Below are 18,195 nucleotides of genomic sequence, written 5' to 3'. Positions count from 1 at the left end.
TTCATGGTTGGGTCACCAGATAAAAGATGAGAAATTTATTAAATCAGGTTTGACAGGTCAATGTAATTAAAATTGTTTGTTTGTTTTTACATTAAAAACAAATGCAATGTTCTTTAAAATGTGCCAATTGTTTTTCACATGCAGAATTTAACACTCATTTAAAACCCAGGGTAAGAAAGTACAATGTTTCACCTGGGTTGAGAATTTTGAGGGAAAAGCTTGATAGTTGACAGACTGGAGGGGAAAATGAAAGAGGGATTTCATGCAAAGATTGTGACCAAGATGACTAAACTCTGAACATTACACTTTGGATGAGCTGTTACAGAAGCTTTGAAAACCTAACCCTTTACTTTCTCCTCTTTGAGCAAGACATTGAACTGTCAAGACATTTTGATTAAGAAAAAAACACTCAAACACACATTTCTTAGCAAATTATTAATGTGACTTACATGTTAGGATAACTGGGCAATCAAAATGTTAGTACATTTGCATTCAAATAAAACATTTGGCCTTAAAAGCAAAACCAAGAAAATATCTAAAGTTGAAAAAGAATGACAAAAGAGTTTAAAGAAGTCATACAAAGTCTCTACTCATGAGGAGCCACACTTTTGAGGAATATTCAAACATGAGTAGACTTTAAAAAAAGAACAAAAAAGAATCCCTCAGGAAACTGATTTAAACTCTATCCAATATTTAAATAAAATGAGAAAAAAATATATAAAGATGTTTCAAAATCATAAAAGGTCATCCACAACATGCTCTGCATTAAAGTTATGGATGGCCTACAAGCTTTCATGACCACATGCGTGCACGTGTGGGAAACCGTGTGTCAAACTACATGTGGTTGGTTTTTGCTACTGTTTTATTTGCACGAGAAGATGCCAGAGGAAGGGAAAACTGTTGGGATTTTGGTCTTTCCATTGTGTGCGTCGCCTGAGCGTCAAGGCTTCCCTGGCTGGATGGACAGCAGGCTACCAAATTTGAAGTGCTGGATCACAGGGAACTTCTCCATACACTGAAAAGAGAGAAAGGAGGAGGACTGCTTTACCAACACCAGAGACGGTATGCTTCAAACAAAGTACAGTTCTGATGAAGTGCAGTCATCATTCTAGTACTCCATCTGTCTATTTCTTTAGTACTTTTCAGGAACTTTCAACTTACTGTTCATTATTATACTGCAGTGCATCTTCAAATGTACCCGAAGAAGATCACAGACAGCTTGTCACACTGTGCAGAATTCTTATCGAAGTTTTTTTTAGTAACCTAGACAAAGCAGTAAAGCTGGGTGTTCTTGACACGAGGGGTTAAATGGGAGTAAATGGTAAATGGACTGTACTTGTACAGCGCTTTTCGAGTCATCCGACCACTCAAAGTGCTTTACCGCTACATGTCATCATTCACCCATTCACACACTGATGACAGGGTCTACCATGCAAGGTGCCACCTGCCCATCAGGACTCGAACTAATCATACATACCCATTCATCCACCGCAGGCACAGCCTACAGGAGCAATTTGGGGTTAAGTGTCTTGCCCAAGGACACATCATGGACTAGCGGAGCTGGGGAAGGACGACCCGCTCCACTGAGCCACAGTTGCCCCCGTCTCCTGGGAGTCCAGACATTTCTCTACATACAGCGTAGGTTTGATTTATTATCAGATTTCAGCTGATGATGCAGTGTTTAATTTATTTAAACGACATGAAGGTTACTTTCTCTCATTACTGAATATACATATCGTATACATATAGTACACCAGTAACTTGCAGGAAAAACCCCAAGCAGTCCAGTCTGAGCAGTCGCAGTTGTTGCAGCATCCTCTTTGCACCACTATATTTGCAAAACCCCAGCAGCTACAGCAGCAACATGCATTGGCTTCGAAGCCATCTACGCCGTAGCCCCTTAACGTAGAATTATAAATTCATGTCAGGTTATGGGGGTCAAGTTTGATCCTGGAACTATTTGGGTCTCATTATTGCTGTTATGTGCACCATTCAAATCAGTAAGAAAATAAGATGGGAGTTTTACGCCAACATCTCCCTTCTTCTCAACTAACACACATATCACTCTACTCATTTTTTTCAGTATCTATTTCAGATATATTGTTTACCTACAATCACAATTTATCCAGTAGACCAAATGTAAAACTAAATATTCATATCTTGCCATTCATTAGGGGTGGGAAAAAAATCGAAACAGCATATTATTGCCATATTTTGCGTGGCGATTTTGTATCGATACATAAACGCCAAGAATCGATATTTCATTGTATAAACTATTAATATTGCAATTAGGAATGTCGGGATTAATGAATTTGGCAATAACGGTTTCACGTATTACTGCCGCTCGTCTTCTAGATTAAGTAAAGAATGCTTTCTAGTTACATGTGAAAAACAATTCTGTGTTGAAATCTGCAGGAAGAGAGCTAGTAGTATTAGTAACGTTAACAGCAAGTACGGAGCAGATCCCTTTGAAGGTTCCATACATTGTGGTGTGTTCAAGCTCCATTCAGTACATTATAATGTTATCATGATGTATTCAAATGTAATCTTATAAAATGTACCTTGGTGAGAAACTTGAATAAATCCAGTTATTTGAAGGAGATGTTTTCACAGCAATATAAATAGATATTAAAGATGAATTATGACCTGCTTAACTTCCTAACATTAACCAGCTTATAATATAGTTAAAAATACTGTTAAGATTTTGTTATTTCAACATCATTATAATTCTGTTTTTATACAAATCATCACTATGGATGACTTAAAGTAAAAGGAAATAGTTGATTATGATAATAAATATTTTAGTTCATTGGATATAGGCCTATTAGAAATGGACTGAAGTGAGATGAATGTCGTGAAAACTTGATCGTATTCAAAATTATATATCAAAATTTGCAGTTAAAAAAAAGTTTATAAATCGTAATATATTGCAACGTCACAATACTCAGCATAGCGCTTTTAAAATTGCAATAATATCGTATCGCGACTAAAGTATCGTGATAATATCGCATCGTGACTAAAGTATCGTGATAATATGGTATCGTGACTAAAGTATCGTGATAATATGGTATCGTGACTAAAGTATCGTGATAATATGGTATCGTGACTAAAGTATCGTGATAATATGGTATCGTGACTAAAGTATCGTGATAATATCGCATCGTGACTAAAGTATCGTGATAATATGGCATCGTGACTAAAGTATCGTGATAATATCGCATCGTGACTAAAGTATCGTGATAATATGGTATCGCGATAATATGGGCGTAATCTTTGACGAGGTAGCCTCCTAAGTACGTCTGCATTAACGTGCGCCGTGATTGGTCAGTGGGCGAGCACGTGACTTATGTGAAATTTAAGGAAGCTGGCAGAAGTTAGTTGGAGGAGTAAGAGTTCAAATTGAAAGATATGGAAGAAATAACATTTTTAGGGTTTTGCTTGGTGTAGTTTATTTTTTTTTTTACCTAGCTGTGTTTTTTTTAACACTCAATGGCTGAAGGAGGAGAAACAGATTTAGTGGCGGAGTTATTGACAACACCTTTCTCAAGAAGGACAACAAGTGTTGCTGTTAACTCTTACCACTGGCCTTTCAATTTGAACATGTTCAAAATGTCTGTGGCTCAGCCCAGAGAAAGCCCTTAGTGCAGAGGTAGCCAACACGGTGCCCGCGCACCCCGTCGTCAGGTCCGTAAATCCTCGGAACAGGCCGCGGGGCAATCCGACCGAAAACCCCCAGACTAGAGGTTTGAACGCGGGCGCCCGAAGACGCTCGCGCGCCTCGGAGGGTTGGATCCCCCGCTCGGATATAGACGAGACTTTTTACTGGTTTCTTCGTGGAGACAAAGGTAGCATTGGAAAAGCTGGTGTCGGTGACAACAGACGGGGCTCCCGCGATGACGGGCCGGCATGGAGGCTTCATTGCGCAATGCAACGGTGACCCAGACTTCCCAAAATTTCTACATTACCACTGGATCATTCACCAGCAGGCGCTATGTGCAAAAGTAACCGGCTTTAATCATGTGATGATACAAAAATATCAGAGATGTGATACCTCTGACTTTCAAATGTTGAAACAGATTAACAGAAATAAAAGTTGCATGTTTAAATATGTATGTGTAGCTATACCATCATTGTTGTGGAAACATTATTCATAATTATTGTGAGGAATAATTAACTGACATGTGATCAAACAGTCTCTTCACATATATTATTATTAAAAGGTGATCTGTGCAACTTTGTTATTCAGGAAGTTTGTATCAAACAAGTAGCCCTTCGTACTACTCGGTACCCTTGAAGTAGCTCTCAGTTTAAAAAAGGTTGGTGACCACTGCCTTAGTGTGTACTGACATGGACCCAGTTTTGGGGAGCAGCGGTGGGGGTGGTGGGTGTCTGCAGTGGGGGTTGGGAGGCTGTTCTGGGGGAGCACAGTGGAATTGAACTCTTGTGCTCAGTCTGTCTGTGCAGTGACACTATCGGTCATGATCTGGGCAGAACTGGGGTGGAAACACATGCCTCAGAGAACTTTAATCTAAACATATTCAATCAATGAAAATGTGTCATTGCTCACAGATAAACTATCCTAATAAAATGCATTAACATAGATTCAATCAAAATAGCCAAAACAAGTTAAGGCAAACCCACTGATAACCTAACTCGATCCATAGTCATTTGTTTCTGTACACTTTAGTCTTTGTTACCAGCGAACCACACACTGTTTTCTACAGCACACCAAAGTGTTGAAAGGGTGAGTCTGAGATATTCTACATTTTTCTTACGGTCAACAAAATCCCATGAGCAAACCCAAACCATCACTGACTGTATCCACTAACAAGTATTGAGTGTGGATAAATCATCTTCCTCTGTGCCATAGAGCTCCATTGTTGTCCAAAAACCATTAACAACCCACCAATGAGCCTTACAGTGTCACGTTTGCATGTTCCTTTTGGTCTTTTCAAAAGATTTAACAAGGAGGAAAACAGAAAATAACACCAGCCTTATCTGTTAAGTGTATTAATGTCTTTCATTCCTTCAAGGCAGTCTGGAGTTCATTCATTTCTCTCCACTATGTAAATTAACTTGAGACAACAATAAATCCAATATGATATGATGTTCACAGGGATGAATTATCCATCTCAAGCAAGTCTGTGCGAGTAGATTTGTGTAGTACATTGAATTGAACTGAACCCAATGGCCGCCTTGAGGAAGAGTAGAAAGAAAACACTTAAACATGACTGGTAGTAACACACACTAGTAGGGGCCTAAATATGCAGAGGAGAGCTGGGTGGCTGATCTTCTCATGTATGGACAAGACATCCTGTGTAATTCTGTCCATTCAAGTCAAGCTAACAGTCCAAGTGCATCCAGCATTGTTTCCCTGCGCATGTGTCATTTCATGCAATCAGTTTATGTTCTGAACAGGCAACAAGCCCCCAGAACTGCCTCCTCTCTCAGACAGAAAATGGTGGATTCTGCTCTAAGTCTAGTACAACTCTCTGCTGAAACCCTGTGTGGGGCCAGGAAAAGGGAGTGTGGAATGTAAGTCTGCTGATGGTCGCTCCAGGCTTGGAGGAAGGTCGGGACAGGGAGGGGAGGATTTAATGAAGGGAACGGCAAAGGACGAGGGGGAGGGGGGAGGCAGACAGCTTGGCCCCTCAGCTCTTCGGGAAGGCTCACAGGCTGCTCTGGAAAACACAGGATGTGGGCATGCAGGCGGGGAGAACGAGCTTAGACATCCCCCCAACCGCCCACACACACACACAATTCCATTCTGTCCATTCCTTTATTAACCCTTTCCTGGCTCTCTCCTCTGCTACCCAAAGAACCAGTCTGTTAGGCTGCATTCACACCAAATCAGACGTTGCCAGTCTTCCCATTCATTTGCATGTGGGTAGTTTAGGGTGCGGCAGTGGGGGCTGGAGGGGATGCCAAAAAAAAACCTGAAACGTTTAAACAAAATTAACTTCTGGAGGAACGCAACCTGACGTCACGCTGCATTGGCCAGTAACATAAGCGCCAATCGGAGCATAAGATGACCACAGGAAGAAGAGCAGCGTAAATGACAAACACAGTGGAGTGTAATGTTATGTTCACATGTCACTCAGAACCCCACCTTTTTGATAGGCCGCCTATCCTGCATAGTTATTGAAAGTAAATGTGTTTTTTTAAATCTGTGAGCATGGACAGATTACTCGTAGGACCCGGCTTACTAGCACAATGGCGTCACACAACTGGGCCATTTAAGTGGAACTCTCACACCACAGCAGAAGCCTGAGATCATTTTCAATTTGGGGTGAATGCAGCCTTAGGAACTCCGAAGGAACCCAGTGACAGCCGGCTTTCAGCAGTGCTTTGAACCATCAGCATGCTAACATGCCTAAAGTGACAACGCTAACGTGTTGATGTTTAAAGTTGTAAACCAAAGTATTGGACAAATTAAATGTTTTACCTTGTGATGGTGCTTCAGGAATTGTGAGAGAAGCACCAAGGTTTTCATCAGTCATATCATCATATTCATCTGCCGAGGACAATGGAATGTCTGTACCTAACGTCATGGCGATCCATCCAAAAGTTGGAATTAACATCCACAAATGACGACTGATGGGAACGCCAGTTGAACAGTCAGGGGATCACCAAAGTCAGTCGGATTCATTAGTGAATTGTTGAGCTACTCCAGAGTCACCACACTAGCATAGCTTAAATAAAAATGTTTGTACAGTCATTCATGTTTCCAAGAGGATGAATCCTACAGATTTTGTTGATCGTCCTGCTTTTCATCTAGCTGCAGCATCAGGTCAATCTTTTGGTTTACTTTTAACATTATTACTAGCCATTTAGTGCCAATTATAGAATTAGCAAAGTATCTTTTGTATTTATTTATCTATGTAGGTCAAAATTGGTGGTTTTCTATGTAAGTTGTAATGTATCTTCTAATCACTAAATGTTTTAGTTTGGGGTCAGCCCAGATTACCACCAATGATATTGAATTGAATTTTAAAAGCTGCATGAACTCTTCCTCCACCAGCAGACTGACTGATACATCCCTGAAGAATTGGACTGAGCAGTGGCCCAAGAGAGAACGAAGCGAGCATACCTCGGCCTTGTACATTCTGATCAGGCCCTGGTTGACTTTGGACCAGGAAGCAACAGCACTGATGTTCCACAGCTGGTTGGAGTGTTCGGCAAACGGACCGGTCTTCATCTACAGAACAGAGAAAGAGTGACAAAGACCCAGACCCAAGTGAGACCTCTTTGGTGGAGCTAATCCTCACTTTATCAAACAGTGTAGTTTGTTGATTATGGTGAAGGATGACAATGAAATGAAGCGTATTCATTTAGAACTTTAACATAAGCACACACAGTCACAAAATGATGCCCAATAACATTCTAACTTCAACCTACTATCAAAGCAGTATATCAATCATAGTTATTCTCTTAAGGTTATATTGTATCATTTTATTGCACCACAAGGTTTCATTGATTTGAACAGGATAGCTTTTAAACCTTCCTTTTAGTCCTCTAGAAAACATCACTAAAATCTTTTCACAGAAACCGTAGGCTGGAAAAGTGGCTTTCAAAAGCTTTGAGTCTCTTCAGTGATGAAGCTTTGGTCAGCCTGAGTTGGGTCGGTTAGAACGGGTCCCAATGACGACCCATTCTCGTGGCAGAGAAAGACATGTTTCGGCAAAACCTTTTGGAACACAGAGTTTCTTGGACAGTGAAGAAGTGGTGGCTTATGTTGCATGAGTGTTTTTTGTTTTTACAACAAGCTTCAAATGATGCTGCTACATATATTACAATACAATATGTTTACATCAGTAGATCCATCAGCACTTGTATGTGAAAGTGACAAACACAGAGAGCATTGTCACCAGCTCCACAGAGCTTTACAGCATCGGTCAGCTCATTGTTCTGGGCTTGTTTGGACTCACTCTCACGGCTCTCATCGTTTCAGGTGAAGCCGGCAGCTGTTTTCAGCAACAAAAAAAGCACTCTTCAGACAAACCAGAAATTCTAGGTTTGAGACAGATTTTGTAATAAAAGATACTCTATGTACACCAGTGGGGGGCCGTGCATTTTATACCTGGGCCTTCACTGCTGTAAAATGAAGCCAACACCTGTAGATACACTAACTGCAGAGAATACGCCGAGCATGCGTCTCCTCTCTTCTCTGACTGCAGCTGGGACTGCTGCGAGAGGCTTCTGTGAGAGTACCCGCCTGTGTGTGCTTTGGGGCGGCGGAGGGGCTCACGGGAGCACCCGCTGCTTGTTCACGACAGTGCAAACCACCAGAAAAGTCTCCAACAACACCAGAACAAGTCGCTAGATTTGTCAAAAAAGTCACCACGAGGGTTTGGAAAGTCGCCAGATTTAGCGAGCAAGTTGGCAACACTGGCACCAGCTAAATATGTCCCCAGAGCAACATTGGATGTAACAATGGTTCCTATCACATATAAAACCAAACAAAAATCTTCATAAAAACAAGTTGTACAACTAATATATAAACAAGCATATTAAAGCTACTGCAGATGTAAAAACAAAAGCAGTTCACTTACCAGAGCTGTTCACTATTTAAAATACAAAGTCCTCCTTTGTGTTCTTTGATGTGTCAGAGCCAGCTAGCAGGCTCTGACACATCAAAGAATACGCCCAACATGTCAAACTAAAGATCCGATTGGTTGAACACTATGACAATCAACAATATCGTCCCCATTCACTTAAACTGCACATGGATTCACGTGTGAGTTTGCAGGCCTCGGGCCTCTGTTCTTACCTAGAGACACAGAGGTGAAATCTGATTGGATAAAAGCTCTACTTAAAACAAGCTGCACTGGAAGCAGAGCAACTGAGGAAGACAGTAGCTGTGCAATGAGAAAATAAGATAATGGGGAAAATATTTTTATAAATTGTAATACATGTAGTGTATTTAAGAAAAATTATAAAATAGATATAACTTTGTGATTCTGTTTAGGCCAGCAGAGAAGGCCTTGCAGGCCCTGACGGCCCACCACTGATGTACATACATTGTCTTTGCTTTATCAACGATCTCATATCATCTTTGATCTAAATAGGAAAATCCATTCACTGCATTGACCTTTGTCCCTGTGGACATTATTGATGTTGCCGTCTGGCTAGTCTTGATCGTAACTTTAAAGCTGCATTCACCAGAATCCAATAGTGCCCCCACTGTCCATGTTTGGAAATGAAACTAAAGTGATCCTATGAGCACATTGAACTTGATGGTACGGTTTCTGCGTATCGAATTGTTTAGCTTTTTAATCATTTTTAGGTTTGTTTGTTCTTCTGAAGATGATATAAAGATGGAAGACGAATGAGTGTGACTAAAAACAACAGGCTGACTGTTTTCCTCAATCTTATCATGGAAACGTGATTACTTTGTTTTCTTCTCACACTGACTTCTCTGCTTTCAATATGCAGAACAGAATGCTTGTTCCAGCAAACACCTAATATAAAAATAATATTCTGGAGTGTTGGCTTACAGACAGACAACTAGTAAGAATATACAGCAGAACAATAGGTAGACAGTCACTGTGACGAGAACAAATGTAGGAATTCATAAATGTATGAATGAAGTGAGGACTATCGACTGTTTTCCCACCATTTTCCCCAAGAGGCAGGGGAATCCGAACCCAGACCCTGGGGCATCAATTTAACAACCCCCTCCTTTTTCCATCCCCCCGCCACGCTGCTCTAGACACTTTCCAGGGCCTCGCCTAAGAACACATGGGGGAGGGGCATGAGGAGGGAGGAGAGGGGGTGGAGACAGACCGTATTCCCTGGAGGAAGGAGTGATTCACAGCAGCATGTGGGGAAGGAAGTGACTCATGTTTAGAACGACACACACACACACACACACACAAGCCTTGTATGTGAATCAAAAAAAGAGCATGAGTTTGAAGTATCCACATGTGTGTGAATACGACGGAAATACTTGTACATGTGGAGTGTTGAATACTCAGAGGTCTGTCTGAGCAACAGTACACAATAAGGCCAGAAATAGATCCAAGAGCGTCTTGTTTATTCTGTTTTACTTACCAAACAAAAAAAACTCAAGTCAATTTCCACAATGAGAGTTAAGTGGTATTAACTATTAAGCCTTAATATTGTTGCTATGGTTACCCATAGTTAAAGAACCTTGCACTTGGAGTTAGAATGGAGGTTGTGGGTAATGGTCTATCAACTGGAGCCAGAGTCCAAATTAACTGTGTTGACTTCTATTGACTTCCGTGGTTGGTTGGTTAATGGTTTGCAGTTATAAGACACAAGTACAAATACAAATAAACTTATTGTCCCGAAACTATTGAGCTGAGGCTTTACTGGCCATTATCAATCCATCCACTCTCCATAACCACTTATCCTTCTCTGGGTAGCAGGGGGTGGGGCCGATCCCAGCTGACATCCCACACTATCATGGGCTGGCATATACAGCAATTCACACTCACGGGCAATGTAGTCAGCTGTATGTCTTTGGGAGGAAGCGGGCTGGGTGGCCCGGGAATCGAATCGGCCCTGTTACTTTGAGGTGACACTGCTAGCCACTACACTACCATGCAGCCCAACAGAAGGCTAGAGGGAATCCATTGAGACTGACTAGCACTGGTCAGTGATTAGCTCGCTAGCAACAGCAGCTCACCAACTAAACCAGTGGTTCTCAAACTGTGGGGCGCGCCCCTCTAGTGGGGCGCGGTGGTATTACAGGTGGGGCGCAGGGGGAAATGCAGATTTTTTATTTTTTTTAAAGTAATTAATAAATACATGACGAAATGCCTGTACTTTCGTTTAAATGTTTACGTTACGCCGTTAACAGGTTACGCTTGCGCATGCGCTACGGCCATGATCCTTGGCGACTCACATGTGTGGCTTAGTGTTCCAAATGAAGAGACATTTGGCAGGCGGGAACAGAAAAGCAACCGCAAGCGATGCATCCGAGACGAACAGCAAGCAGCCAAGAAGAAAATATGATGATGCCTATCTTGCTCTGGGTTTCACAGTGAACGCGGTAAGAGATGAGGAGAGACCAGTCTGTGTTTTATGTCTGAAAACTCTAGCTGCGGATAGTATGAAACTTGTTTTGTTTAGTTTTTCACGGGTTGCACTTTATTGTTATCTTGAAAAGATGTTTAGTGCAAAACAGGTTAATTGCAGCCAATTGCAATAAGCTATTTTTTGCCAAATTGTTTTTGCACAGATTTAACTTTATTTGCATTGTTCTAACAAAGTGATTGCACATTTTATTTGTTTTTGTCTGATGGAGCAATCTGGTTTACTTAAAAGTGATTGTAATTTTCTTTATTCTATTATTTGAAAAGCACAGACGGAGGAGTCACAAAATGTTATTTCAATAAAAGTTCAACATAGACCATTTTGTTACAATTTTGTTGGGGCGGTGGGGCATGAACATTTTTCTTCCTCCAAAGTGGGGCGCGACAGAAAAAGTTTGAGAACCACTGAACTAAACACTGTGAGAACAGTCACAACCTCAACAAGCTTCTACAAGCACTTTGCAAGAACGAGCAGATTAATTTTACCTTAAACTCTGACCATTTTTCTAGGTGAAAAATGTCAATAAGAAGAAGAAAACATGCAGGTTGTTGAGAAGTCACTGAGATCTGTTGGTGTGAGTGACATTTTAAGAGTTAAATATACTAGGGACTATGAACAAAAAGACAAAGTCAGTTAGAAGTTCAGTGGAGGCATAACATTGATCTCTTAGGGCAGTGGTTCCCAAACTTTCAGACATTAATTGCATTATATTCTTGAATATATATTTACGTAAAATTAACTTAAAATATTCAAATTGAAGTTAGGAACAGTGCAACTTACATTTCCCCATTTAACAGTAGGTTTTTCAAACTGAATTAGTGTGCAAGAACAAAGAATCCTACATACAGAATAATGATCAAAGACTAGACGTGCAAGTTACTCAGTGCTTTCTCTGCATAGATCACATTCCTATCCATAGGTACATTCCTATTCCTACATGTAAATTGCTTTCTGACATTAATTTGTAAATAAAATGAATTTAATTTCTTTTAAGTCCATTTCCCCACATTTAACAGCAAGTTGTGCTTTCACAGGGACAGATGCAGCTTTTACAAAGTGACTCTGCTAGGCATGACAGTTTTCCAATTTCTTTTTGATGATTATTTTTGGTGGTGGGTTTCCAAGTGTCTTTTCAATGCAGTGGGCTTCATACTGTCTGCCGCCAGTATGTTAAGACACACAACATACTGGGTCTCTCTTCTTGGCCGACCTTAGTGCTTGTAAAGCCCAGGGACAGATACGCCTCGTTATATTTTCTTGCTTTTACTTTTTTTTGTGTCGTCGTTGTGGGCGCGTCGCCTGTTACAGCTGTAACAGACTTGCCATCTGATTTGCGCTTTATACCAGTCACACATCTGTCCATCGCTTCCTTCCTATCTCTTTCTCTCCGTGTCTTTCTCTCTCTTTGCGTCGCTGTGTGTGTGTGTGTGTGTGTGTGTGTGCCTCTCTCTCTCTCTCTCTCTCTGGTTTTGCCGCTAGTCTGTCTGTAACATGAGCCGCTCTGGGGGGCGCAGTTGGAACACAGTGCATGTCGCATCGGTTCCGCTTGATTTCTTTTTACTTAATTTTTATTTCTTAGGTGCAACCATATGATATAGTGCCCTATGTTTGCAGTTGTATTTGTTATCATTGTATTTTATATTGTTTTACCGGTGTCTGTGTGTGTGTAGGTTGGTGATGAAGCCGTGCCCTCCCTGTAGTTCCACTGCGCCCCACAGTTTGGGGACCACTGTCTTCATTAGAAGGGGAGGTGGTTGTGCCGAGCGTGGCGTGAACGGCGACGAGCAGTCAGCCACGCTGGCCCGGCTTACGTTTTATCCTCTGCACAGCCCTTCAAGGGAAAGTTGCCTCCAGCACAGACACACATGAGGGACACAGCTGAGGGACACAGCTGAGGGCAGGAGGCTGGCGCGGGTTGGCCGTAGTCGACCATGCTACCGAGAACCGACCCAGTACCATGGAAAAACGTTCTGATGAGACTTTATCCTTTCAGCAGTAAACTATATGTTGTGTACTTGCAGCTATGGATTGTATATACTTGGATTGAAACACTTCATTCAAACTGGAGTTTATAAACTACACAAGTTAAAATCAGAGTGATAGTAAATGGTAAATTGACTTGTACATTTATCTCTTTTCCGACCACTCAAAGCTCTTTAAACTACATGTCATCATTCACCCATTCATATACTGATGACAGGAGCTACCATGCAAGGTGCCACCTGCCCATCAGGACTATCTAATCATTCACACCCATTCATGGGAGCAATTTGGGGTTAAGCGTCTTGCCCAAGGACACATCAACATGGACTAGCGGATTCAGGGATCGAACTGCCGATCCTGATTGAAGGATGACCCTGCTCTACTGCTGAGCCACAGTCACCCATAGATCCGCCCCTAATTAGCTAATTGTTGAACAATGTAAGAGTGGAAACATTGTGATCACAACAGCGACTGACAACACAAGAACAGACATACAATGAGACTTCTATCCATGAAGCTCTTGCCCTGGTGCATGCTGGGAGTCCTCCCTTCCCTCATACCTGTAACGTGATGAGTACAGTACTCAGCCAGTCTTCAGGGTCGTTTGTCTGATGGACAGTCCCAAACCCAAAGATATTCAGTTTAGAATGATACAAAACAGAGAAAAGCAGCACATCCTCTCATGGTCCTCTGACACTGAAACCAGAGAATGTTTGGTATCTAAATCACCAACAATTGACCGGTTATCAAAATATATACAGGTTCATTTTCTGTTCATCGTCTTTTAGTTCTAAAACAGTTCTAAAATATGACGAGTGAAAAAATGAAAACTGCCTAACGGAGAACCGCTGAGGCCCTTCTTCCCTTCTTGACACAACAGCAGCATCCTTTCATGACTTTTGATGGCCGTGAGGAGGGAGAGGTCAAACGGCAGGAGGAGGAGGAGGAAGAGGAGGAAGAGGAGGGGACGCAATGGTGCTTCTGAGTGGGAAGGAGGCAAAGGATGTAGCTACTCCAACAACGCCCTCCTCTATTTCCCTCCCCTCCTTTTCCTTTCCAAACCAAAAACAAAGCCATTGGTTCCTGCTCTGGCTCTCCACCAACACAATCCATCTTCCTTTTCCTGGACAAATCTGAGCCGGACCAATTTATTTCCAACAGCTAAATCAGTACAATGTCTCCTTAAAGGATATACATTCTGAATATATATTAATATGTCATATCTTACTGGTAATCTAAAAAGTACACAGTGATAGGATACAGGAAGAAAAAAAAAGGAATTTTATATACATGCGAGGAGATTGTCAGAGTTCAAACACACAGTGAGGGTAATGCCCACTAGAGGGCAGTACTCCTATAAAACAGCAGGGATGGAACTGATGACAAGGCCTCTAACAAAACCAACGGCTGAGTTACTGTAAAGTTTTAATTCAAGATAGTATTTCAATTCCTTTTGCTGTTATTTGACAGTCAGCAGGGTAGAGAGACAGGGGGCCCGGGGACAGGCCGGGAATCAAACCGTAAATGTTGTGGCTATGTGCGCCTGAACCATCAGTCTACCTGGGCGCCTACTATATGAGCTATTTTTCACTCATGGATTTTCCTGGATCTGTCTCAAGTTAATCCACACAGAGCTCCTTGGGCTCCCTGGGGTTTTGCTCTGACAATTAAAATTGTAATCATTCATTTTATGTTTAAGTCAGTTCACCCAGACAGAAAAGGTATTTCTTATGCACCTCACAGTGAACAGTTTAGCTACTAAATGCTCCGCTATGTTCAGCAGCTAGTAGCTAGCTCTTCTTTGTGCCGTTTAGTGCTGAGCAGCTGGATAAGAGGACACCTTACATTGAAAACAGCTGCTGCTGCTGGAAACAACATGAGCGCAGGAAGACTGAACCACAACCAGAACAATGAACTCTAATGTGCTAAATGCACATGTGATAAGTCACATTGAGAAACACCTTTTATATTACACACAGTCTATTGTTAATACTATTGTTAATACCAAACATTGACTAGAGTTATATAACACAATAGAGTCCAATGTGAGAGTCAAGTTTGTATTCAGAGAGTTGACACTGTTCAACAAGAGTCAGGAGCATCAGCAGGGAGGATGAACAGCATCCCTTTGTGTTGGGTTGCATTACATTGACATGTGTACCTGTTATTTTAGCTTTAGTTAGTACTCACAGAGATTTGTTCAGAAGTGAACATCAGAGCAGATATAAAAAGAAATCAAATGGTTGAGTGTGTTTCATTTGCCCACCTCATTTATGAACTTGATGCACTCCAGAAACATGAAGTCTTGGTGGTGGTCGTTCACCACCCTCTCAACGATGAAGTGCCGGGGCTCTAGTGTTGGGTGATCTGAAGGGAGAATGAGCTGTAAGTGCACATGTTCACCACCAGGTGTCACCCGCTACCTTCCCATTAACTGAGATCAAGGCCCCATCCCAGCACTGCTACACAGGATGAACACAACTACAGCATGACTTTTAGTTAGCATAGTGCGCTGGTCTTCTCCTTCTCTTTCTGACATGTGGCAGCAGGAACAGCACAGGTGTAAATGCTATTGTTCATGCTGGCTCACTGTCTCGTGGTCATGGCTTACTGGGACATTTGGATCAAACACAGCCCATGTTGGTAAATGGCGGTAATATGCAACAATGACATTAGTCCCGTTTTAGCTTCCCTATACTGTCAGCCTGTTTAACATTTGGTTTTAGATTCTAATGTTATGCATTATTGTTTTAGAATATCTAGTGACACTGAGGAACGCCACTTAATTCCATATTATCTCCTGATAGGTAAGCTATGTTGGGACCATGTGCTTGGCTTCGCCATGTGCTCTTGAGACAAAGAGATCTGGGTCTGCCGATTCTGCAGGCAAGGCCCATCCTGATTTGGGTAGATAGCATCCAAACCCCGACCAGAAAGAAGTTCACATCTAGGTGTGAACTCTTGACCCAAATGCAACGCTGTCCTCCCATTGGCCAAGGCCCACAGACACCCCACAGGTGTCCTGCGGATCAGCCCTGTTTCCATAAAACAGTCTTTCACCCCCACCTCTATGCCATTCGATGCGATTCAATTCGCATGTAAGGAGGCATGCAACGTTGCTGTTTAAAAAGAAAATTCTAGGTTAAAAAGTTTTATATTCGCTAGATGAATAGAGACTTGTTTTGTTTTGTTTCGCTTCCTGGACGAGTTCCGTCCTAAGTTCCGTCGGAGGACCGACCAATCAGACCACAGAATCTACTCAGATTCTACTCATAGACGCAAAGAGTCTGGGCAAATTTAAGTTATTGTGTTTATTATCTTGCAGTGGTAGGCCGTCAGAGCCAGCTAAGCCTTCTCTGCTGGCCTAAACAGAATCATTTATTCTATTTTATAATTTAATAATTTTTCACGTATTATAATTGTTTTTCCCATTAGCTTATTTTCTCATTGCACAGCTCCAGTCTTCCTCTGTTGCTCTGCTTCCAGCACAGCTTGTTTTAAGGAGAGCTTTTATCCAATCAGCTTCAGCCTCTATGTCTCTATGTAAGGAGAGAGGCTCGATGCCCGCTAGAGCGCCTTTGTAGTTTAAGTATATGGGGACGATATTGTTGATTGTCATAGTGTTCAACCAATCAGATCTTTAGTTTGACATGTTGGGCGCATTCTTTGACGTGCCAGGTAGCCTGCTAAGTACGTCTGCATTAACGTGCAGTGATTGGTCAGTGGGCCAGCGTGACTTTTGTCAAACAGAAAGCTAGATAGCAGATCTTAGTGTTTAGTAAGAGTTCAGGTTGAAACATATGTAAGAGAAGTTATGACATTTTTAGTGTTTTGCTTGGTGCAGATTCAGTTTTGTTTTACTTAGCTGTGTTTTTTTAACACTCAATGGCTGAAGGAGGAGAAATGGATTTGGGAGTTACGGACTTTGTTAACACAGAAAGGAGGATGGTCTTTGTCTTTAAGTGAACAGCAGCTTTGGTAAGTGAACTGCTTTTGTGTTTTTACATCTGCAGTAGCGTTACTACTGTGTTCGTTTGTCTATCGTGTCGTTTTTATGAATAATATGAATGGCTCGTGCTCTAGTGCTGCAGTGTTGCTGGATTGATTCGTCATGCTTGACATTTTATTTTGTCATATAAATATATATGACTTGTTCTTGTGAGTTTGTTCTTGTCATTGTGTTAATTACATTGATTCTGACTTGGCCGTTAATGACGAAGCATCCCGTCATCACGGGGTTATTTCGGACATTTGATTCTCTGTTTGAATCAGCTAACTGCTGTTGTTTCCCAGCTAACCTAGTTTAGCTTAGCCTCCCTGAACACACGCGGGGCCTCAGCTGTTTTTCGTTATTGTTCCGGGTTCAAAAGGTCACACAGCGCAGTCCACCGAAAACATTATATTTCCCACAATTTAAGCTTCTGCATTTTCCAAATGCACTAGTATTATTCAAACGCATTGTTCGGTTCGTAAGCCTCGTACCGAACGGTTTAATACGAATACGTGTATTGTTACACCCCTAGAAACAAATAACCGTAGCTCACTAGGACAGCACAGAAGGCCCAGGTATAAAATGCATGGCCCGCCACTGTTATCTTGTTTGTGTTGCTTAATTCACTGTGTCATTTTTATAACGTGGTGTGTATGCTCAACAATCGCCGAGATTAATGACCGAGATCGTTAATGCTGTGTATTTCAATACTGCTGCAATCGTGTTAAGATGTTTCACCGCTGGTGAGACCGGAAGTTGCTGTTTCATCGGTTGAATGGTCAGAACCGTGGCTGTGCGAATCAGAGAGTCGTCAGTCGTGTTTATGTAGATGAGAGAACAATCTTCCGTACTCCACCGCGGCGGATCTTATTTTGTTTTGTTTGCTTTCTCTCTTCTTTTACTAACCCACACACACATATAGCTTTAAGCTAATGTAGCTCAGGGTGAGCTAACTGCTTCAGGCACATGTAGATAGCCAGACCTCTCTTTTGTCTATCGGCATGTTAGAGTCCCGCACCATTTCTAGTCTCGCGAGGTGGTCACGTGCAAACTCCATTTTGGTAATTTCGGCCTATCTTCAACGTGTAGTTCTACGTGATGTAGCTACGTTTAGGTTGTCTGAGCTGTTGTGTCGCGCACACACACACACACACACACAC

The 18,195-nt window shown here is 41.8% G+C and overlaps 1 protein-coding gene across 1 annotated transcript in view; it reads right to left on the bottom strand.

The window, feature by feature from the left end:
- The window catches only part of ptpa (protein phosphatase 2 phosphatase activator), a 34,320-nt gene continuing 16,125 nt past the window's right edge, over positions 1-18,195 (bottom strand). Inside the window, exons 8-10 of the mRNA XM_076079592.1 lie at positions 15,311-15,411; positions 7,091-7,198; positions 1-1,015 (exon numbers count right to left, since the gene is read on the bottom strand). Of these exons, the coding sequence (XP_075935707.1) occupies positions 941-1,015; positions 7,091-7,198; positions 15,311-15,411 (284 nt within the window). The 3' untranslated portion in view covers positions 1-940. The remainder of the gene's footprint in view (positions 1,016-7,090; positions 7,199-15,310; positions 15,412-18,195) is intronic.

Source organism: Anarhichas minor, unplaced genomic scaffold (genome assembly GCF_050575085.1).
Source record: "Anarhichas minor isolate MPS153535 unplaced genomic scaffold, ASM5057508v1 ptg000073l, whole genome shotgun sequence".
Taxonomy (NCBI): Eukaryota; Metazoa; Chordata; class Actinopteri; order Perciformes; family Anarhichadidae; genus Anarhichas; species Anarhichas minor.
The sequence above is the reverse complement of the archived record's forward strand: the minus strand, read 5'-3'. Positions and strand labels throughout refer to the sequence as shown.